This window comes from Anguilla rostrata, chromosome 7 (genome assembly GCF_018555375.3).
Source record: "Anguilla rostrata isolate EN2019 chromosome 7, ASM1855537v3, whole genome shotgun sequence".
NCBI lineage: Eukaryota > Metazoa > Chordata > Actinopteri > Anguilliformes > Anguillidae > Anguilla > Anguilla rostrata.
The window spans coordinates 43,544,584-43,565,820 of record NC_057939.1 but is presented as its reverse complement, the minus strand read 5'-3'; the positions used below and the strand labels follow the sequence as shown (position 1 = coordinate 43,565,820).

Below are 21,237 nucleotides of genomic sequence, written 5' to 3'. Positions count from 1 at the left end.
GCTTTTGCATTTCTGCACCGTTCCCGATCGACCTTGATGCTCCACCCCTCTTCTGGTTTTAGCGGACGCCACCGCGATTTCCCCAGCCAATCGCGGAGCCATGAAAACGGAGGGTCCAGGCCACTGCATCGCCGCAGCCGTGGTGACGCTGCAACTGGTCATTTGCGCTCAGCTGTTCGTCTCCCTCTTCCCGAAATGGGACGGGGGCCTGGCGGTGGGGCCCAACCTGGTGTGCATGATGGGGCAGGACGACCGAGTGGAGTGCACCCCCATCTCCGGCAACGCGGCGGTCTGCGACGCGGTGGCGTTCTGCTCCTACGCCCCCCTGCCACTCACGCTCTTCGCCGGGCTCAGCTTCCTGTTCGGCGCGCGCCTGCCGGACGCCGACGCCCTGCGCCTCAGCGCTGCCGGCCAGGCCCTCGCCGCCACGTTGGCGCTGGTCGCCGTCGCCTCTTCCGTCGTGGGATACGGGAACCTGGTCCTGCTGCCGGGGTTCGCCACGGCGATCGCCAACAGTGTGTGCACGTGCGTGGAGATGGGCGTGGCAGCCGCTCTCTGCTGGGAGAGCATGCACAGACTTAACAGACAGAGACAGAGACAGAGACAGAGACGGAGGGATCCCGCTGGATCCGCTGTGTGAGGGGGGAGGGGTCGCTGGAGGATGTACCGTTTGCTTCAGTTTCAGCCAATGAATCAATCATACCTCAAGATTCTCAAGCCTACCCTTTTCCACGAAAGCCTTATAGCATTTCAGATCTGTGTATTTTAATATAATTACAAATAAAGATGTGTTTTTGATGACCTGTTAGATGAGTCACTAGTTTAATTAGAGAGTGTGTAAGGGGGGGGCGTACATGTCCCATTCACCTTTGGCACAATCATTCATCCACTCAAACTCTAGGAATGTGGTCAACGAGAGAAATTAAATTCATCTCAAAATCCCAGGAAAAGTTGACCTCAAACCCTGGACATCACTCAGACCAGAACAAGACTGTTGTTCACTACTTTTATTCAACGTTAGTGTCAGTGTTCAGGCAGTGTTTCGGTTTTCCATCCATTAGTGTCTCCAGTATTGGTCGTCTCTCTTTCTCTTTCTCTCTCTTGCTTTCTCTTTCTCTCTCTCTCTCACACACACACAGTCAGCTAGCCATTCTGTCTGTGAGCTTTATTACCCGCACGACCAGGTGTGCGGTCACGCTGGTCAGCGATTCTCACGACAGCCGTTCACGTGAAGAAGATTTCCCTCACGAGGCGGAGAGCTTCGTCGTCCGAGGCCCCCGGAGAGGCGCTCCCTCGGTCCGGCTCTGGGGCGACGCCGCGGCCGGGGAGGGCCGGCTCCTCGGCGTCCCGCTCCGCCGCGCCCTCCGCGCCTCGTTCTCCGCGCTCCAGCGCCGGCGCGTAAGGCAGCGTTGCCTTCTCCGCCAAGTCCTCCGGATCCGTCTCGGAGATGCACGTTTCCTTGCTTAATTCGCGGTCCGACGATTCCTCCTCCGTGTCCGATTCAAACATCAGTTGCTTTTTTCTCTTTATAGAGTCGCCGTTTGTCTTCGCCAGACACTCTCGCGTATTCTGTTCTGCCTCTGTCTTATGGTGAATATAGTCCACAACAGAAAAGATCACTAATTAATTAATCGTGTAGCACATTAAAGGCATACTACGCAGGACGTTTACCTCAAAAATATTATACAATAACTATGCCAAGGCGTATCTATGATGAACTGGGACTGGGACAAATTTGTGCATGTTTACCTTTATTTGTTGAATCGAAAATGTGTTTGGGACGTTTCTGGGTGTGGCACTCTTTTCTGTGTGGGGAGGGTGAGTGTGGCTACAGAGCCTGTGATTTGAGATCAGATTTCAGTGTAGTGTTTGTTGTTAGCTAGCGAGCTGCTGCAATGGCTGTGGTGAAGCCCAGAATACAGCAAGGCAAAAAGACAAGCTGACAGGGCTTCAGTTAACTAGAGTTAACCTAGGAACTGCTTTTCCTCAGTGGTGTCAGCTGCGGTTCGTCAATGGGATGAAAAGCAACACAGAGTTGGCTTACTATAGGCTTGTTTGAGATGACTTTTGGCTCGCCTCAAAAACAGGCGAGAGTAGCCGTTTGCAGTCGGGAGAGGAGTCAAAAAGTCGGGACACTTCTTGGTTGACTAGCCTGCTCGCCTCGTCTAGCAATGGCAGATATCACGTTCGCTTTTTTTTGCCGATGAAGTGGATGCAATAGAAGTCCCACTACATCTGGCAATTTTGGCTAATTATAATTTTGAGACCACTGATAATGTTTGGCCAGCTAATTATTCTTTGGTTTACTGGGGGTGTACGAGAACAGCTAGAAATACTATAACACTCACTACAAATTGATGTGAATCAACCCTTCATTTATTATTATTATTATTATTATTATTATTGGATACAGGAGTTTGTGTATCAAGAGCTTTTTCTAATTACTTTCTCATATTTTACACAGGGGTTTTGATACAGTTATTTCGATATAAACTCCATTGCAGAGATGTTTAAGACAGCATTTATGAGGAATGTGTATAGCGTTCAATTGTGAATGTCAGTACTCTGATAAAAATAATGATGGATAAGACAGAAGCCTCATAACTTCCTTGTAGGGTGGTAACAGCTTTTCTGAGCCAATAGGCGCTTCGCTCAAACCAGAGCAAGTTGTTTCCCATCATGCATGAAGTTGTGCAGTCGGTGGAGAGCAACTGCGTCGCCTAGCCCTGAAAACTGCGAGCGCCGCCTCGCTCCCGTGAGATTTCCGTGGCTGGCGCAGTCGGATTTCCAGAGCAAGTCTGACAAAATTCTAACATACAGTGCACTTGGCAAGGTGGTGGTCAGAACTGCGCAGGCCTAGCTAATCTCAAACAAGCCTCATCTGTTGGGCCTGTAAATAATGTTACCTCTAGCTACCCAGCGAAGTATGTTAGGTAGCTAGAAGGCCAAAGTAGGGGTGAGTGGGTGGGGTTGAAGACAGAGGAGGAAACTTCTTTTATTGTAAACACAGGACCACAGAATGGCAAAAATAAATAAAAAATCCTGCACAGTATGCCATTAAAGTAGGTTGAGTCTCAAACTCATAGTAAGTTCCTGGAGATCTGCCATTCTGCAGGTTTTTATTCCAACCCTAAATGTGCACACATTCTACTAATTAGCAGCACAACAAGCTCTCTAGCTATTGAATGAGATGTGGGTTTGTAAGGGTTGGAATGAAAACCGACAGGACAGATGATTTACAGGAAGAGGGTTCATTACCACTGTAGTAAGCCAACGGCCATCTACTGTACTTGCGATGACTAACCTGCAGCGCGCGGGTTCCAGTTCCAGGGTTCCCCCCACCTCCTTCAGTCAGAACTCTCAACGCTGCGTCAACGAGCTCAGCCTCGTTCATGAAATACAGCGTCTCCCTGGATTCAGACAAACATACTTGCGGTTCACAAACTGCCTCATAAAAGCAAATAATTGACTAAACTGTCAACAAACTGCACAATCGGTTATCTATTTACAAACAGGTTACAAAAACACCGCTCAGCAAACTGCAGACCAACCTCTGGACTCCTGTTCTTTTCTTTTTTTCCAGTGTTCGCACACTCTTTCGGAACTCTCCTTTCTCGTTTCGCTTCGCGTCTCCCCCTAGCATCCAGGATGGAAGATCCCGGCGCTTGTCGCTCATATCTGCGCACAAAAAACACAACTTCGGCCCATAGAGATACTGCCGCAAGTTTGGGCTTATTAATAACTACAACAACCAGAAGCATTACCTGTTTCCTGTTGTTACAAAACCTGTGCGGAAAATCGCTGTTCATTCTGTCGTAGTGCGCCCTCTTCTGGACTGGAGGCTTCCTCTTCACGGAGGATTTACGAGATCTGAAATCTCCAACGAACAGATTCATACCGAAACAACCTGGGTCGGTATGAATGACAGAAGTAAAATGTCACCCCATCCTGTACATTCCAAGTCCGAGATAAAATCTGTGTTTCGGAATAAAAATAGGCTGCGCTGGTTTTAAAACCACTACAGGTATTTGTTTTGGTGTTTTTTATTTAATGACTGTTGTCTATTGATCTGCAAAGCATCATCTTTATATTGCACATTCACAGCTGTGTCATGCAGTAATTAAAATACATCGGAATGGTTCAGAGACTGTACACAAGTGCAGGGACTGAATCTACTGAATAATGCTGTGATATCTGACTAAAATACTGAACTTTAGAAAAAACGGTCAGCCGGTTCATTATCGAAAAAGGATTGTACGTTAAATACAAACACATTATACAGTTATGGTTTGCTTTTGGGGTTCAGTCAGTTTGGGGATACAGTGTTGGGCTTTGGGGTCCAGTGATGAGAGGACGGGCTAACTAGACCAAAGCTCTGCAGCCTCCAAGCGCATTGAGGGAAAGGAGGAGGGCCCAGGACTGCCATCGTAACAGGAGCAGGCAGCCCGGACGAGCGCCCAGCGAGAAGCAGGGTGGTGTCTGGGGGGGGGGGGGGGGTGATTCACTCACTCTCTAAACTCCCAGTCACCATCACAGACTGGCCACAGCATGGACCCGCTCTATTGTAGTGCAAGGGCTTCAGGGGGAAAGTGTGTTTGTTCTTTTGGGTCAATGACGGTTTCAAAAAAACACAATAACAAATCCACACACGTTCTAATATGAATTTTTTTTTTTTTTTTTTTTTGATGGCGTCAAGATTTTATTTGACGTTATTTCAGGGTATCATACAGTAAACAAGATTTCTGCAAAAGTTAATATATCCATTATGTTGCATTTCATAAAAATAGTTGCTCACTTACAGTCTTTGTGACTATTAATAATACATGTAATTATATTTATAGAGATACAGCTGTACAGGGTAAATACACAGCGAACACAGTCATATTGTTCTGAATGGGGGGGGTTCATGAACGTGCCACCTTCCACAGGGTGTTTATTCCTACTTCGTATAAAAATACTTACAGCTGGCAGAAATCCGCTCTGGTCGCCAATGCCGACGGTACCCTCTAAGCCCAATGCCTAACCCTCCTGCCTCTTGTACATAAAAATAACGAGGCGGAAAAGAGTCATTACCACACCCAGTCAGCTCTCCCGTACAGCACAGTTCTCAGGTAACTGTTTAAAATCAGGTGTACCCTTGTCCGATTTACTCTGTTCTAAATATTTATGATGCTTGTATGCAAATTGTACTCTAAATGGATCGAGTAATTTCAAACGAGCTCAAAGCGGAAATGCTTGTTCAAACAGCTTCCTTTTCTGCCTCCCGGTTAGTGCAATGTGCAGAAAATGTACTCTTCGGCTTGAAGCCGTGTCTCTACGTCAGTTCAGATCGCGTTCAGTCACAGTCAAAACTGCATCTGCGTTCTCAACTTTCCTGGTCTTAGCGTGCAATGAGCTGACAGGAATCTACAGCTGAAAGGATATTTACTCATCAAACGGCAAGATACGGCGAGGTTTACCAACTGGTGACCAATTGGTGAAAACAACATAATTTACTCATTTTTTTCAAGGGATCTCTAGAATTTCTTAAGTGGGAGGGTCAATAGTTTTCAATGAAAGCTGAACTGAAATGACGTCACGAAAAGATAAATTGTTGGTAATAAATCTCAAGACAAGATGCACGTGCCTTTGGGATGTAAAACGAGTTCATCGCGAACGCGCTGGGTGAAAGCAGCCAACCGTGACGGAAGCCGAGAAAACTGCATCGACAGCCGCGGTGCACGTTCCCCTAGAGGACCGACGAGAATAAAATCATAATCGTCTGAGCAAATTCAGTTTGTTTGCTTCTCCTGCCCACCCCCCCACCCCCCAGATCTGTGACCGAGCAGTCGACTGACCGCACTCGAAGACGCCCAGGACCCGCGCTGCTCTGTCACCGCCCGCTTGGCGAAGCGCTGTCCTCGGTGTGTGTGAAGGCACCCCCCCCCCCACCCCCCGGTTCTCTCTAACAGCGCAGGACCTGCAGGAAACTTACCTGTGGCTCCGTTTTGGACAAGACAGCTGTGAGGAGCTACTGCGTCCGGGCTAAGACGCTACGCGGCAATTCCACATTCATGCATGGGGTCTAAGGTTCCCTCGCCCGGAGGCGAAGGAAACAAGAAACAAACTACCGCCTACATATAAACGTACTCAAACAATGTCTGTCAAAAACAATGACCTTCAAAATGATATCGTATATTTTTTTTGGTGCAACTTGATCTCATGAGGAGAGAGATACATCGCAAAAAGTACTGGACAAAATACAGACAAGAGTTGAGTGGTTATAAAAATACACTTACACTGACATTAGCATCCACCACAGTATCATTGACTGTGTCTGACCTAATAGCAGCCTGGGTATAGCTTTCAGCTCTACAGACATAAGACCTCGAACTCCAGACCTGGAGAACCGTGACGTTTCACGCGAGCGTCACGCGAGACTACATTGTAAGGCACTCGGCCCCGCCCACTCCCACAATCCTCCTCTCCAGTCCAGCCAATGAGACAGCGCCCTTCCACAGTGGCTTGGCGCGTGAAGTACCTCGGGGAGAACACGAAAGAGAGGACCTTCAGAAACCAAGTTTGTCTTTCTTTTTTTTTTTCGTCGTCGTTTTTTTTTTTTTTGTTTGAACAAGATAATGCCACACTGACCTGAAGCTGAATCACAGAACGCACAGGTTATGGAGAGATGGATGTTTTCAGATCTCTGTGTCCTTACGTGTCTGCAGCAGATCTAACACATACGTCTCAGAACTACCACTAGCTCACCCAGATATATTTAGAGATGATCGTATTTACATACTCGTTCACATATATAATATATGTATATATCTATATTGTCAGCGGAACGATTAGAGATATCTTCCAGGTCAGTGCTATTTCAGTACAGGTTTAAGGCAGTTTGTTGATGAATATTCTCTTTTGTTCAGTTCCTCTTTTCTTTCTTGACCCCCCCCTGCTCCCCCCCCAGCACTGCCACGCCTCATAAAAACGCATTCCATCACGCAAAGAAAAGAAACGGCTGTGGCAAGCGATATGGTCGTGACTCCGCCGGTACGCTGAGCTCAGTTTCCTGTGCCGACGGGCTGCTGGGCGCTATATCAACCGCTGCCAAACGAGGGGCTCTTCCTCCGGGAGACCGGGAGAAATAAAGTTCCTCCGTTTGGGCCGAACATCCCATCCCCCCCCCCCTCAATCACGCTACATGTCCAGTTCGTTTTCTTCTTCTTCTTGTGTTTTTTTCGTGGACGCGTCCAACTTTTCCTTTAAGGTGGCGGGTGTAATCTCATTGAAAACAAATAATTTAAAGCGGAACATAAATAAAAACCTCGATTAAGGAAAGAAAAGCAACGACGAAAGAAGAGGAATATGGAGAGCGCGTGTGTTTGCGGGGGGGGCGGGCGGGGAGGGGTGTCTGGGCGGGGCGGCGGGGCAGAGGGGTGCAGCGCTGCCCCCCTGTTGGCGGGCTTGCGCCGTTATCTGCTCACAGTGGAGGGTCCCGACCGCAGTGAGCTGGGCAGCTTGTCGGACCCCGGGATCTTCCAAGGGCCGGGGGACACGGTGGCCTTCCGGCCGGCCGTGCCGCCGATCCCGCCACCGCCGCCGGCGTTCCGGGCGGCCTGGGGGGGGCGAGGCCTGTCCGGGGCCGGCTCCGCGGCGCCGTGGCGACCGCTGCCGCCGTTCAGGCTGGCGTCGGCGCCTTTCGGGGACCGCGTCGATTCCTTCCTCTCCCTGCAGGGGGCGACGTTGCCCTCTCCAGCGACCGCCGTCTCCTGGGACCTCCCCCTGGTGGCTTTCGGGGGTTTGGGGTCCCCCGGCTGCTCGCTCGCCGCCCCGCCTCCCCCTCTCCGGGTGGACCTCCCGCTCTCCCGGTGCCGGCCCCGCCCACTCCCGCCCTGCCTCCCCAATCCGGGCGGGTCCTGGGCGGGGCTGTGGGCGCGCTCGCCTCTGCCCTCCTGCACTGCGTCCGGGGGCGGTGCGTGGCCGGGGTCGGGGGGCAGGGCCAGAGGATGAGATGAAGGCGAAGGCGTGGTCAGGAGATGGTCGGGGGGCGGAGCTACTTCCGACAGGCTTGGGGAGGCTGAGGGGAGAGAGTCTCGGGGGGCGGAGCTGTCTACTGAGAAAAAAGGAAACAGGTAAATGAGCGCGTCACCTGTCACCTGTCTACACCTGGCCCAGAAGAATAACTTGAACCATTTAGATACGATTCCTGCAGTTTAATTAAACTTTAAACGAAACCTGCATCTACCAATACACAACAAAAAATTCTCATTTCATATAATTATATGTTTTTGGTTATTTTATAATTTTATAATTTTTAATTTTAACATTTTTAGATTTAAATTTTCAGGACCTGCAGGATACTTTTCAAATATTATCAGCATCCAAAGGGTTAAAGTATTTCAGATAAGCATTTTTGCTTTGAAACACACACACACACACACACACACACACAGTGCTCTCTACCTCTTCCTTAAACGCTGATGATGTCATCACCTAGAAAGACCAACCCCCCTGTCACCCAGTCACTTCCTGAAGCCTTAATTAATAAACAGGAAGCTGTGTGGAATCCCCCCGGAGCAGCTTAAGAGAGCCAATGAGACGACTGCTGTGTTTCTGTGGGGCTTTGCACAGGATCCCCCCACCCCCCTCCCCCCCTCCCCCACCAGCCAGGGAGGGGGGTCTCAGGAACAATTCAATTAATCAATACAGGAAATGAACTGAAACTCAATTCGTGATTTGAAATTCATGATTTGTTCTTCAATCTTCCCGGATCGAAACGAAATTGACGCTCGGCCCGGCTCTGTAACGCTGCTGTTTTTCGGGTTCTGGCGGAGACCTTGGCGGAGTGACGGCTGGACTGAGAGAGCAGCGCCGCTGTTCTCGGAGTGAGGGAACGGATCGATATCTGCTCGGCGTAATGCGGGCTTACAGACGGCGGCAGCTGAGACCGCTAGCTAAAGCCCTCCACTTCATCTTCGCGCCAGCTCTGAGGCCACTCAAATTATACCGCCATCTCGCCGATAGCCTTTCTGCCGCGGCCTGTCATGGACACCGCCCTTTCAGTGCAAAGGATCTACCAGAAAAGCCTATTAGGAGCTGAGGACCAGAGCGCTTGCAGCACAAGAGTGCTGGGTGCAGGACGACAATGTTAACCATTGAATACCAATACTGTGCAGTAATTGTCTATTAAAAAAAAAAAAATCTATCAAATAAAAATGCTGATCGATGATTATTTTGAATAGGGCTACAATAGCAGGTCCAGGCTGCAGGACGTTGTGTGAAACACAGCCCCCCGTTGGAAGCACTGTCAGATTTGTTTCACAGTGAGAAGCAGAAGGAGGAGGAGCCAATGTTCTGACCAGGAAACCAGACAGTGACAACCAATCAAACTCCTGCTGATAAGAGAGCTGGAAAACCTGCTCTACCACCAGTTTGGCACTGACTTATTTAAAAGCCTGGCTTGTTTACCTTTATAATTGCACATTTACATTTCTGAGAGACTGGTCAGAGATGACAAATCAGCTCTACCCCACAGCTCACACACCCCAAACACCACACCCCTCATGCCCAACCCCCCCCCCCCAACACCCTCACGAAACACAGCACACACCCCCAAAACACCACCCGCCACCCCACAACCCTTACATACCCCCCTCCCCTCTCCACACATCTAATACACCCCAGTTAACCAGAACCACAGCAAACAGCGGACACAGCATTAGGACAGTAAGAATGCATGCCGGTGTTTACAAACCGTGTCTTTAGAGTGGCCCATTAGGAAGAAATAGGGTGAGCCATGCTTGTCACTTTTCATGCACATGGAGAGGCTGGAAGGAACCATTCCTAAAGGAAGCGGAGGAACAGCCTAGACAAATCATTAGAGTTAACTCGCAGCCAATCAGATGCACGCACACCGTTAGACAAATTATTACAGTTAACTCACAGCCAATCAGGCGCACGCACACTGTTAGACAAATCATTAGAGTTAACCCACAGTCAATCAGACACACTCATACTGTAAGACCAACCATTACTTAAACCACAGCCAATCAGACACACATACTGTATACTGTTAGACAAATTATTAGTTAACCCACAGTCAATCAGACACAGACACACTCTACTGTTAGTCAAGAAAAATAGCTGCTCTATACAGAAATTATTACTGACAGAGACAAATTCTAGAAGCAGAGGAAGGTACTACATTAATGTGAAAGAGGTATGTAATATTATTATTGAATAGACAGTGTTCTGTGTGGTTGATTAAAGGAGACAGAAACAAGATGTAAGGAAGCAGGTTCATCAAGAACAGGTTAGATTTGGAGGAGGGGCCACCCACCATATTCGGGGACCTGGCCTGTCCCCCTTTTCAGCAGCAGTCGAACCCGGCGCCCGCCGGACTTGATGAGCTCGATGGCGCGGGCGTGAGTCATTTCGCGCGTGGTCTCCCCGTTGATCTCGATGATCTGGTCCCCCACCTGCGGCAGAGAACGCGGCCTGTCACGGAGGCGGGCCGGTCGCCACGGAGACCGGGCCGCGGCCAATCGAAAAGCCGCGGCCGGACACGCGTCCACGCATTCGAAGAGCGCCTTAACAGGGTGAGCCACCCGGCAGCCCCCGGAAAAGCTCATAATCTTTAATGCGTCCCTCAAGCGCGGCCGACGCTAGCCTTGCGTGCTGAAAGGCCTTTCCTATGCCAAGAGCGCCAAACGAAGAAACCAATTACCAGGATAAATGTAACTGGGCCCAGTTAATGGGAGGTAATTCGGGAGAGAGCAAGGGTTACAATGGAAGATGAAGAACCGGCCATTAAGTGTTATTACAGCAATCTGAGTGGAGGTTAGGGACAGAACACACTGGCCTTTTATCATCCCCCACTGAGGTCATCCGACAAGTCCCCGGCGCTCATTTCACACACCGCTGGCTGTATTCACAAACGCGCGTTTAGAACAATTATGTCAATCACCTCATTGCGCAGATCTCTCACTCCATTATGAAAATATTATGAAAATATGTCAGGTTCAGGGACGAGTGCTCTGGTATTTCCTGGAACGCGGCGGTCGGCTAAATCTTTCATAAGGAACGCTGACGTGCAGACACATTCTTGGCAAAAATAATGATTTTGCCTGAAGTGAACCTGCATTACGTACACATATCTGACTGCTTTGACTCTTTATTGATGGCATTACAGACAGAATCAAGGTCATTTCAGGATGAGGAGCCAGTTCTCCTTCAGAGAGAGCCGCCTCACATTTTCACCAGCTTTAAAAGTATTGATCACTGATGCAGAGCGACGTCTGAGTCTGGGTGTAGCATGCACCGTGGAGACAGCTGTTCATTAGCAGGGTGGAGCTACAGAGATATGGAGCAGGGTGGGGGTAGAGAGATATGGAGCAGGATGGAGGTAGAGAGATATGGAGGAGGATGGAGGTAGAGAGATATGGAGAAGGGTGGAGCTACATGGATATGGAGCAGGGTGGAGGTAGAGAGAAATGGGGCAGGTTGGAGCTACAGAGATATGGAGAACAAGCTTCTGTTCGCCTCATAAACATCCAATTCTCAATCCAATTCATCAACAGAACTGAAGAAAATCCACATTCAGTAGACAAAGGGGATATGAGAAAAGACTGAGACAGGGGCTTGCAGGGCTTAAAGTAAATCCACACAACATCCCCTCAGCTGGTTCCACAAACCCCAAGATATTCTGCCTCTCTGCCTGAGCCTACACTGAAGAAACAAGTCAGGTAATCAACAGTTCAGCTCTAACTCAAGCCAAAGATGCAACCCTTCCACAAACATACTGATTGTTTAGGGTGGAAAATGAGTATTTTAGACTGTTCCTTGAACATCAGGAAAAGTTCTCTCTGCAAGAACGGAAGCTAGGCTTTGACACCACTGTGTTAAGAAGGATATTTCTCAGAGAGAAGAGAAAAAAAGGAGCGTTCAGAGAGTTCTCTCAAGTCAGTAATCCCAGAATGAAACAAACAATGTGGAGGCGTTGCTTCAGAGTTACAAGAGAAATACCTTCCAGCCCTTATTCACAAGACTGTTTTATTAGGACCATCCAAAGGAACAGACCTGTGAAAAATACTACCTAATTAACTGAAATGGATGCAGAGGTAGTGCAGCATGCTGGGAGAACAGGACTTCCTGCAGTGACAGGAAATGACATCGGCGTACCCTCATTCTGCCGTTGCGGATGGCGGGCCCATCTTCGGCCAGGCGTAGGATGAACAGGTCCATCTTGTACTCCCTGCCCCCACGGATGCTGAACCCAAATCCCTTCACGCTCTTCTCCAGATCCACTGTGAAGTAGTCAAAGTCCTGGGGAGACACACGGGTATAGATGTGTGTACACTGCTATACGTGGCTCATACACACACACACACACACACACACACACAGACATATACAGGTATGTACACTGCTATACTAGGCGCACACTCACACACGCAGATACACAGTTGTGTACATTGTATGAGGTCAGTAGTTGGCTTGTTACCTGCAGTAGTGTATAATGTCTGTATTATGAGGTCAGCAGTAGGATTTTTACCACTAGTCATTTATAGTGTCAGTGGTATAAGGTCAGTAGTAGGCTTGTTACCTGAAGTAGTGTATAGTGTCTGTATAATGAGGTCAGTAGTGCACTAGCATTTATACCTGTAGACTGTCGTAATCTTGGGATTGGGAAATGGGTCATCAGGCGAGTGCTGCTCTGGTGAAGTCCATCAGGGGTGCTGTCGGTAGTCCTCGGATGTGTGCCTGGTGGGGGCTGACGGTAATCCGCCACAGGAGGGTGTCTGTAGTCCACCGGAGGCTGTCGGTAATCGGTGAATGGCGGCTGTCGGATGTCTGGCTTCACGTCCTGCCTGGCTTTCACCTCGGACCTGTAGCTGACAAACGGGCCAATTACAGGAGGCCAAAACCGGAAAGCAGCGTACTGCCGGAATGTGTATGGTAATATCCCACGATGCACCGGGAGGCTGGTGAGGCAGGTGGGTGGGTTACTTTACCTGCTGTCGTGGGCGTAGATCTGGGGAGGCGGGGCAGAGCCAGGGGCAGAACCAGGGGCGGGGCCTGTTGGGACCTGGGTAACAGGGCTTTGCTGGGTCAATGTGCTGGGTTGGGTCATCGTGCTGGGTTGGGTGACCATGCTGGGTTGGGTCACCGTGCTGGGTTGGGTGACCGCACTGGGTTGGCTCACTGTGCTGGGTTGGGTCATTATGCTGGGTTGAGTCACCATGCTGGGTTGGGTGACCGTGCTGGTTTGGGTCACTATGCTGGGCTGTGCTACAGGACTCGGCTGGGTTACAGGACTGTGATGCTGGGCCATGGGGCTTTGCTTTTCAGAGCTGGGTGCTGAGGGAGGGCTGTGCAGCTCTGCAATACAGACACACAGATGTGCAGACACACAGGTACAGACAAAAAGAGGTACAGACACACAGTATAAGAGAAGAACTACACCATACTTCAGTCTCACAGCTGGAGACACACATTCCTATGGGCTCCATCTGCATTTAAAAAGTGCCTCACACAGATTCTCCTCACTAACAAAATGATAACAGATTCTCCTTAGCAAAATAATCTCACACATATTTCCCTTAGGAAGTAGTCAAGAGAGATTCCCCTTTAGGGAAGAGTAAGAAAAATTCCCCTATAGTGGGAGGTAAGACAAATTGTCCTTTAGAGAGGAGTTAGAGAGATTCCCCAATAGGGAGAGGTTAGATAAATTCCGCTTTAGGGAGAGGTTATAGAAATTCCTCTTTCGTGAAGGGTGAGAGAGACTCCCCTTTAGAGAGGATTCAGACAGACTCCTCTTCAGAGAGGAGTCAGAGAAACCCCCCCCCCCATTTTAGGGAGGGGTCCTGCAGATCCGCACCTTCCTGCTGGACGATGTGCAGGGTGACGCTGAGCCCCGCGTCCTTGATGAGCTTGACGATGTCGGCGTGCGGCATGCTGATGATGGACTGGCTGTTCACCGCCAGGATGCGGTCCCCCACCTTCAGCTTCCCACAGCGATCGGCCGGGCTGCCCTCGATGATGCGGCCGATCTTATGGGGCACAGCTGGAGGGGAGACACACACACACACAAACACGCGCGCACAAACACACACACACACACAGAAAGCCCAGTGAGTGAATGATATGCACTGAAGGAAGTTGAGCACTACGTTGTACACACGAGTGTGTTACTCTAAGATATATTCCAGTCTACCCCATAACTAAGGGCTGCTACCTGTGTAAGTTTATAATTGACAGTAAGCAAAGTATGAACAGAAAAAAGTTCCATGCATTTTACTGAATATTTTACTGAGAACTCCACAGCTTCTGTACAAACAGAGAATCACACAGAAAGGGCTCATCGCTCACTAATGTGCTTCTACATGTTCCAGTCCTGTGATCCAGCCTCAAATACAGAAGCTTAGTCCTCAATAATTATTCAAAAGATAATGTGGATTGCTACAATTTACCACAGCAAAAGTGCCTCAGGTGGGGAGTAGTGAACACTCACTGATAGTGGCGCTCTCTGGTAGGGAGTAGTGAACACTCACTGATAGTAGTGCTCTCTGGTAGGGAGAAGTGGACACTCACTGATAGTGGGGCTCTCTGGTAGGGAGTAGTGAACACTCACTGATATTAGTGTTCTCTGATAGGGAGTAGTGAACACTCACTGATAGTGGAGCTCTCTGGTAGGGAGTAGTGGACACTCACTGATAGTAGTGCTCTCTGGTAGGGAGTAGTGAACACTCACTGATAGTGGGGCTCTCTGGTAGGGAGTAGTGGACACTCACTGATAGTAGTGCTCTCTGGTAGGGAGTAGTGAACACTCACTGATAGTGGGGCTCTCTGGTAGGGAGTAGTGAACACTCACTGATATTAGTGTTCTCTGGTAGGGAGTAGTGAACACTCACTGATAGTGGAGCTCTCTGATAGGGAGTTGTGAACACTCACTGATAGTGGCGCTCTCTGGTAGGGAGTAGTGAACACTCACTGATAGTGGCGCTCTCTGGTAGGGAGTAGTGAACACTCACTGATAGTGGCGCTGGTCTCTGGTCGGTTCAGTGAGCTGATTATGACGAATCCAAAACCCTCGTTCTCTTTCCGGTGGATGATGACATCACTGGTCTGCAAGCTGTGGGAAGGAAACCGATCCGGGGGGGAGGAGCTGGGGGCCGGGGGAGGGGCACCGCTGGCGCTGCTGGGAAACGTGGCCGTTGCGAATTCGCTCCTCGGCGAGCTGTGTTGCGTCGACAACGCGCCGGGGCTCCGCCCATTTTCTGGACACACTTCACCTGCAGGGGGTGACAGAGACACTGTGTCACAGGGTGGGGCAGAGGAGGAGGGGCTAGACATATAGGGCTTCATAAGACCCACTTAATGAGTGATCATTTTCTGTGACTGAGTTTTAATTAAAATGTGACCTAACATGTTCAAAAACTAAGATTAAAATGTTGAAACATACGTCAAAAAGACTGCTTGTACACACCACCTACTGCCGTTTGGGCAACAGGAGCACAATTTAATTTGGCATGTGTGTATGTGCAGGCTATAGTGTGCGTGTGTGTTTGTGTGTTATAGTAGGCATATGTGTGTGTGTTACAGTGTACATGTTACTGTCTGTGTGCATGTGTATATACATGCACGTGTGTTTGTGCTTCTGTGTAACTGTGTTGTAGTGTGCGTGTGCATTTGTGTGCGTATATGTGTGTGTGTGTTACTGTGTGTTACAGTGTGTGTGCGTCGGCGTCTGTATATGTGTGTGTGTGTGTGGGCATGCGTGTGTGTGTGTGTGTGTGTGTGTTATTGTGTGTCTTCGTGTGCGTCAGTGTGTGATCTAAGATCAGCAGCTTGGAGCTGCTGTATCACGTGCCCAGCAGCATGACAGTCGCAGTTCCAGCGCAGCGAGCGTATTTCTATTTACTGGCTTCACCCGAAAAGGCCCCTGAGTCACGCACGCGCAGCTCAGCGCAGCTCAGCGCAGCTCGTTCGGTCTTTATTTCGAGCCTTCACCTCGCCTGACCCCCCCCGGCGAGTCCCAGACGCGGCTCATTCGTATGCAGGTAAAACATGAGCCGGGGGAAAAAAAAAACTCCCGCTCGCATAAAAGGCTCCGCGCCAGGAAATCGGAGAAAAGATCTCTGACGGGGAGAAGTAGAGACATCCGTCCAATCAGACCTGTCTAAACCTCATTACGCCCGGGGAGATTAATGAGCTGCCCGCGGCCGACGGAACGCGGGTCGAGGACTCCGTCTCTCGCCCCCCCCACCCCCGCTGAGGAACCGAAGGCACGCCGCCAACAGGGAGACTGGCAGGCCGAACGCGGACAGGCTAAACGCGGGCGAGCCAATCGCATACGTGGTTATTACACATGAGCCAGTTGCATACCGACCGCCGACCAATCGCAGACGGGGCTAATCACAGATGTACCGATCACAAAGAGAGGGAGTCAGACATGAGCATGGGGGCGAGTTCCTGGGTTCACAAAGTGGGTGGGTGGGAGTTCCTGGGTTCACAAAGCTCAGAACTGCCAGATTATTAATGAGTGTGATGAACCCACAGTGACTCCTACTGGCTGACCAATGCAAGAGCACCACAGCACGCAGCCGCAGAAGATTGTTCATCACCACACAGCAGGAATTGCTCATGCCAGCAGCACCCTCCAGGGACACATGCAGATAATCCCCAACAATGCTAATTAGCAGCCTGAAGGTTCAGTCACACGCTCCACACATTAGCACAGTGAGTACATGTAAGGTCTTCTGTGTCAGTGAGCACAGGTAAGGTCTCCTGTGTCAGTGAGCACAGTAAGGTCTCCTGTGTCAGGCAGCACAGGTAAGGTCTCCTGTGTCAGGGGGCACAGGTAAGGTCTCCTGTGTCAGGGGGCACAGGTAAGGTCTCCTGTGTCAGGGGGCACAGGTAAGGTCTCATGTGTCAGGGGGCACAGGTAAGGTCTCCTGTGTCAGGGGGCACAGGTAAGGTCTCATGTGTCAGGGGGCACAGGTAAGGTCTTGTGGAAGTATGCTTCTCCTATGTGCTTTTTAATGTTTTTTAAATTTCTGCTTATTAAAGATTGTATTGATTAAGAATATAGTTAAATGTATGTGATTATGTGAAGATCAATGAAGAACAGCAGGTGTTCTGTGTTATGTCTAAGAATTTGTAACTAAGGACAGACAGTGGCCTCTTTGTACACTGATGCATATGACCTAGAGAATCTTTGAACCCCAGTTGCAGGAGGAAAATTGTAAACGTTTACTTAGTGGAATTTTGTAAGTAACTTATGTTGGGAAACAGTCTTGTGCAGAAGACCTCTGAGTTGCAAGAGAAGAGAAAGGACACACCGACCTAGAAAGAACTAATTTGCTATATCTAGTAATTGTATAGATTATATTCTATTAAAATAAATGAATGAAAATCAAAGTAATAACAGCAATGGTAATGATATTAACATAGTCCGTTAGAACAGGGTGGTGTGTATATGAGTTAAATATTTCATTTGGATTACAGCATGTACTGAATGCATTTAAAGTGCATGCACTTTGGAACTGGAAGATTAAACAATTGTTAATCATGAGAACAAATACTTGTTATTCAAGTCATGCATATACATACCTCTGTAAGTGTGTGTAGTGTAATATCTGTCATTGATTAAAACTGAAGATTATATAATAGTTATTGTTAAACTAGCTGGTGAAACATAAGTGTGACCTAGGCTGGGATTGGTTGTTTTAGAGGGAAGATACATCATGGTAGAAGGAGATCTGGTTGTATAAAGAGGATGTAAAACATAATTCAGGGAAGCTCTCAGTGTGTCTTTATGGTACTGGAGACCTCCCGTAGGCCTACGTACATGAAAAGGATTATTGATTGAAAGAGAATAAAAAGATTATTAGAAGAAATCATAATTTCTAGTCTTTATTCTTACATCGCCGACTCACCCACTGAATCTAAGAAGAGGATTTCCTCCACAGTCTCCTGTGTCAGTGAGCACAGATAAGGTCTCCTGTGTCAGGGAGCACAGGTAAGGTCTCCTATGTCAGTGAGCACAGATAAGGTCTCCTGTGTTAGGGAGCACAGGTAAGGTCTCCTGTGTCAGGGAGCACAGGTAAGGTCTCCTGTGTCAGGGGGCACAGGTAAGGTCTTCTGTGTCAGGGAGCACAGGTAAGGTCTCCTGTGTCAGAGGGCACATGTAAGGTCTTCTGTGTCAGGGAGCACAGGTAAGGTCTCCTGTGTCAGAGGGCACAGGTAAGGTCTTCTGTGTCAGAGGGCACAGGTAAGGTCTCCTGTGTCAGAGGGCACAGGTAAGGTCTCCTGTGTCAGAGGGCACAGGTAAGGTCTCCTGTGTCAGAGGGCACATGTAAGGCCTTCTGTGTTAGAGAGCTCAGCTTGGAGGTGCAGGGCCGGCTCACCTGCAGACTGGACCCTCCTCCTCACGGTCATGGTCACCTGACCGTTGCGGGCGGCGGCGTGCATCAGGTCGATGACGTATCTGTGCGTCTGTCCCGCCACGGGTATCCTGTCCACGGACACCAGCTCGTCCCCCGGCTTCAGACGCCCGTCCCGGTCCGCGGGACTGTTCTCGATGATCGCCCCAATCAGGATCTGTTCAGGGAAACCGCAGTTACCACACCCTGCAGGGTCAGCGGTCAGGGGTCACAGGTCATATGTGACAGGTCAAGAAGTTGGAGTGAATACTGGGAGAGTGTATAAAGCCAATGTACAATTTATCAATATACCACTGGGGTGTCAGTGTAGTAAGATGGGTAAGGAACTGGCCTTGTAACCTAAAGGTAGTACAGTAATTTTTATTTGCAGGTACATCAATTACAGGCCACTGTACCCTTGAACGAGGTACTTGCCCTGAATTGCTACAGTGTATAATCGGTGCAAATTTATTTGTGTGTAAGCCGCTCCAGATAAAAATCTCTGCTAAATGGCAGTTATGTAATGTAATCAGAGGGGAAAATACATATAATAGCTTACACATATGCACAAATATGTGCTTAATACACACTAATCAGCTTTATTTTACATTTCACAGATCACAGGTTGGAACATTAGCCTTGCATAACATTAACAACAATAACTAAATATGTAAAATTAAGAAACAACGGATCAGCAACTAAATGTGTAAAATGAATTTACAAGTGGAACATTAAATAAGTGTAAACTTAGCTTACAATGTAACATTAATTCTATAACATTTTCTAGCAGTAGAACATTACCTAGCAGTGTAACGTACTAGGTAATGTTCTACACCTAGCGGTGTAACGTTATCTTACATTGTAACGGTAAAGTGTAGCATTAGCTTACAGTACTCTCACACTGAGCGTACAACGGTTGCAGCCTCTCTCGCAATGTGCGAGGGATTAGGGCCCATCTGCAATGAGTGGTGTGCGGGAGATTAGCGAAACAAAATGGCGGGATCCCAGCCCTCGTGTGAGTAATTAATGCGTTAGATGGTGAGATTCAGACCTCGGTGTCACGTGAGCGCGGCGCGGCGCGGGGATTAGTGAGTAAAACGGCGGGATTCGAACCCGTCCCATACGAGCCTTGTCACAAGTCTCCAGACTCACAGGGAGGCCCGCCTCATCACCCCCAAGGATCCGAAACCCAAACCCGGACTTCTGCCGCTTCAGGTGCACCTCCAGCTCCTGGTACTCCAGCCCTGAAGCTGGGTCAGAACAAGAACCGCCCGTCAGAACGGAAAGCGGGAGTCCGAACACGCCTCGCGGTTTCGCGGACCCCGCGCCTCTGTCGCACACCCCCGTCGTCATCTTCACATTATGACAAAAAACAGCAAGACGCCAGTGTGCAGGTACTGCAGGTAAGCCAATCAGAACGCTGCTTCAGCCTCTGTGCAGGGGTTAAATCAGGACACCGGCTAACACGTGTAGGAGAAGCTCAGGGTCTAATACAAAATCATATAGTAATAAAAAAATGAATGCAGAGAAGACAGAAAAGGAAACCAGGATGGGATCGGGAAACATGCATGTGAGCTAACTAATGTGAGACAAACCGAACACAAACAGTATGCAAACAATGCGCAAACAATACCGAAACGTTACACAAAGGTAGGAGTGATGGGTGGAGCATGCAGGTGTACTTGCCAGCAATTCCAGCGGCAGTGTTTAGTGGGCCAGGTTCTGAACAGAGAGACCGAGTAAGTACCGTGAACATTAATATGTGAACATTAACACTGTGAACATTAACACGTGAGCATTAACACTGTGAAAACTGAGGCCCTGAATATTAGCACCGTGAGAATTAACACTGTGAACATCAAAACTGTGAGAATTAACACTGTGAACCTCAAAACTGTGAGAATTAACACTGTGAACGTTAGCACCCAGAACACTAACACCATGAGCATTAACACTGTGAACAGTAACACCATGAACATTAACATTGTGAGCATTAACACTGAAAATTGACACCCTGAATATTAACATTGTAAGAATTAACACTGTGAACATCAACACTGTGAGAATTAACACAGTGAACATAAACACCTTGAACATTAACATCGTGAGCATTAACACTGTGAACATTAACACCCTGAATATTACCACTGTGAGAATTAACATGGTTACATTAACACTGTAAACATCAACGCTGTGACCATTAATAGTATGACCATTAACACCATGAACATAAACACCGTGAGTATTAACAGTGTGAGCTTTAACTCCCTGAATATTAACACCATGAACATTAACACCATGAACATTAACACTGTCAGTATTAACACCCTGAATATTAAGACTGTGAGTACGAACACCCTGAACATGAACACTCAAAGGCATCTCTTCAGCTCTGACTTGCAAGAGACACTTGATCTTTGTTCTCAAGTCACCAGATAACTGCAGACTCTGGGCTTCTGCAAAATGGGAACTCATCTTTGATAAATCGAATAAGCTCATCTATCGCATGAAGCCCGCAGAAGAGGTAGCACCTAAAATGAAAAAAAAAAAAACTCCACCTCCAAGAGATGATGACTATTCTGGCCACGGACACGCCGTCTGGCTGGCTAGCTTCTCTGAGTGCTAATTAGGCTGGTGTGTGCCCCCTAAAGGAGCACACTCAGTGCATCACTGAAACCCTTCCCCGGGTTTGTGGATAGATTACATAATTCGTTTTAAAGGGTTCCATCTGAACACAGAGCACTTGCTCTCCTTCAACTGTGCTTATCTCAGGGAGAGAAGGCCCGTCTGGGATTTTGTGTTTTGCCTTTTTTCAGGAAATTGCTCACTT

At 48.6% G+C, this 21,237-nt stretch overlaps 3 protein-coding genes across 5 annotated transcripts in view; all 3 read right to left on the bottom strand.

Annotated features, from left to right (window-relative positions):
* Positions 1-992: 992 nt before the first annotated feature.
* On the bottom strand, positions 993-3,976 carry LOC135259777 (cell cycle regulator of non-homologous end joining-like). Of its 3 annotated transcripts, none has more exons than XR_010331373.1 (3): positions 3,552-3,961; positions 3,305-3,410; positions 993-1,580 (listed from the first exon to the last, which is right to left on the bottom strand). XR_010331373.1 is itself a non-coding variant. In XM_064344506.1 (3 exons), exons 1-3 carry the CDS (start codon positions 3,674-3,676, stop codon positions 1,225-1,227), a joined length of 597 nt encoding a protein of 198 aa, XP_064200576.1. In that variant the 5' UTR covers positions 3,677-3,976; the 3' UTR covers positions 993-1,224. The 3 variants fall into 3 exon arrangements, 2 of the variants coding, with proteins under 2 accessions (XP_064200576.1, XP_064200577.1); XM_064344506.1 differs by having other exon boundaries at positions 993-1,590; positions 3,552-3,976; XM_064344507.1 differs by having other exon boundaries at positions 993-1,584; positions 3,552-3,965.
* Positions 3,977-5,928: 1,952 nt separating this feature from the next.
* On the bottom strand, positions 5,929-12,328 carry LOC135259776 (membrane-associated guanylate kinase, WW and PDZ domain-containing protein 2-like). Its single transcript, XM_064344505.1, has 3 exons — positions 12,163-12,328; positions 10,322-10,460; positions 5,929-8,095 (listed from the first exon to the last, which is right to left on the bottom strand). Exons 1-3 carry the CDS (start codon positions 12,223-12,225, stop codon positions 7,455-7,457), a joined length of 843 nt encoding a protein of 280 aa, XP_064200575.1. The 5' UTR covers positions 12,226-12,328; the 3' UTR covers positions 5,929-7,454.
* Positions 12,329-12,409: 81 nt separating this feature from the next.
* Positions 12,410-21,237, bottom strand: part of LOC135258644 (membrane-associated guanylate kinase, WW and PDZ domain-containing protein 2-like) — a 34,377-nt gene continuing 25,549 nt past the window's right edge. The window contains exons 13-20 of the mRNA XM_064342086.1: positions 20,094-20,129; positions 19,536-19,657; positions 18,393-18,585; positions 15,015-15,275; positions 13,862-14,047; positions 12,996-13,362; positions 12,745-12,869; positions 12,410-12,414 (exon numbers count right to left, since the gene is read on the bottom strand). Of these exons, the coding sequence (XP_064198156.1) occupies positions 12,410-12,414; positions 12,745-12,869; positions 12,996-13,362; positions 13,862-14,047; positions 15,015-15,275; positions 18,393-18,585; positions 19,536-19,657; positions 20,094-20,129 (1,295 nt within the window). The remainder of the gene's footprint in view (positions 12,415-12,744; positions 12,870-12,995; positions 13,363-13,861; positions 14,048-15,014; positions 15,276-18,392; positions 18,586-19,535; positions 19,658-20,093; positions 20,130-21,237) is intronic.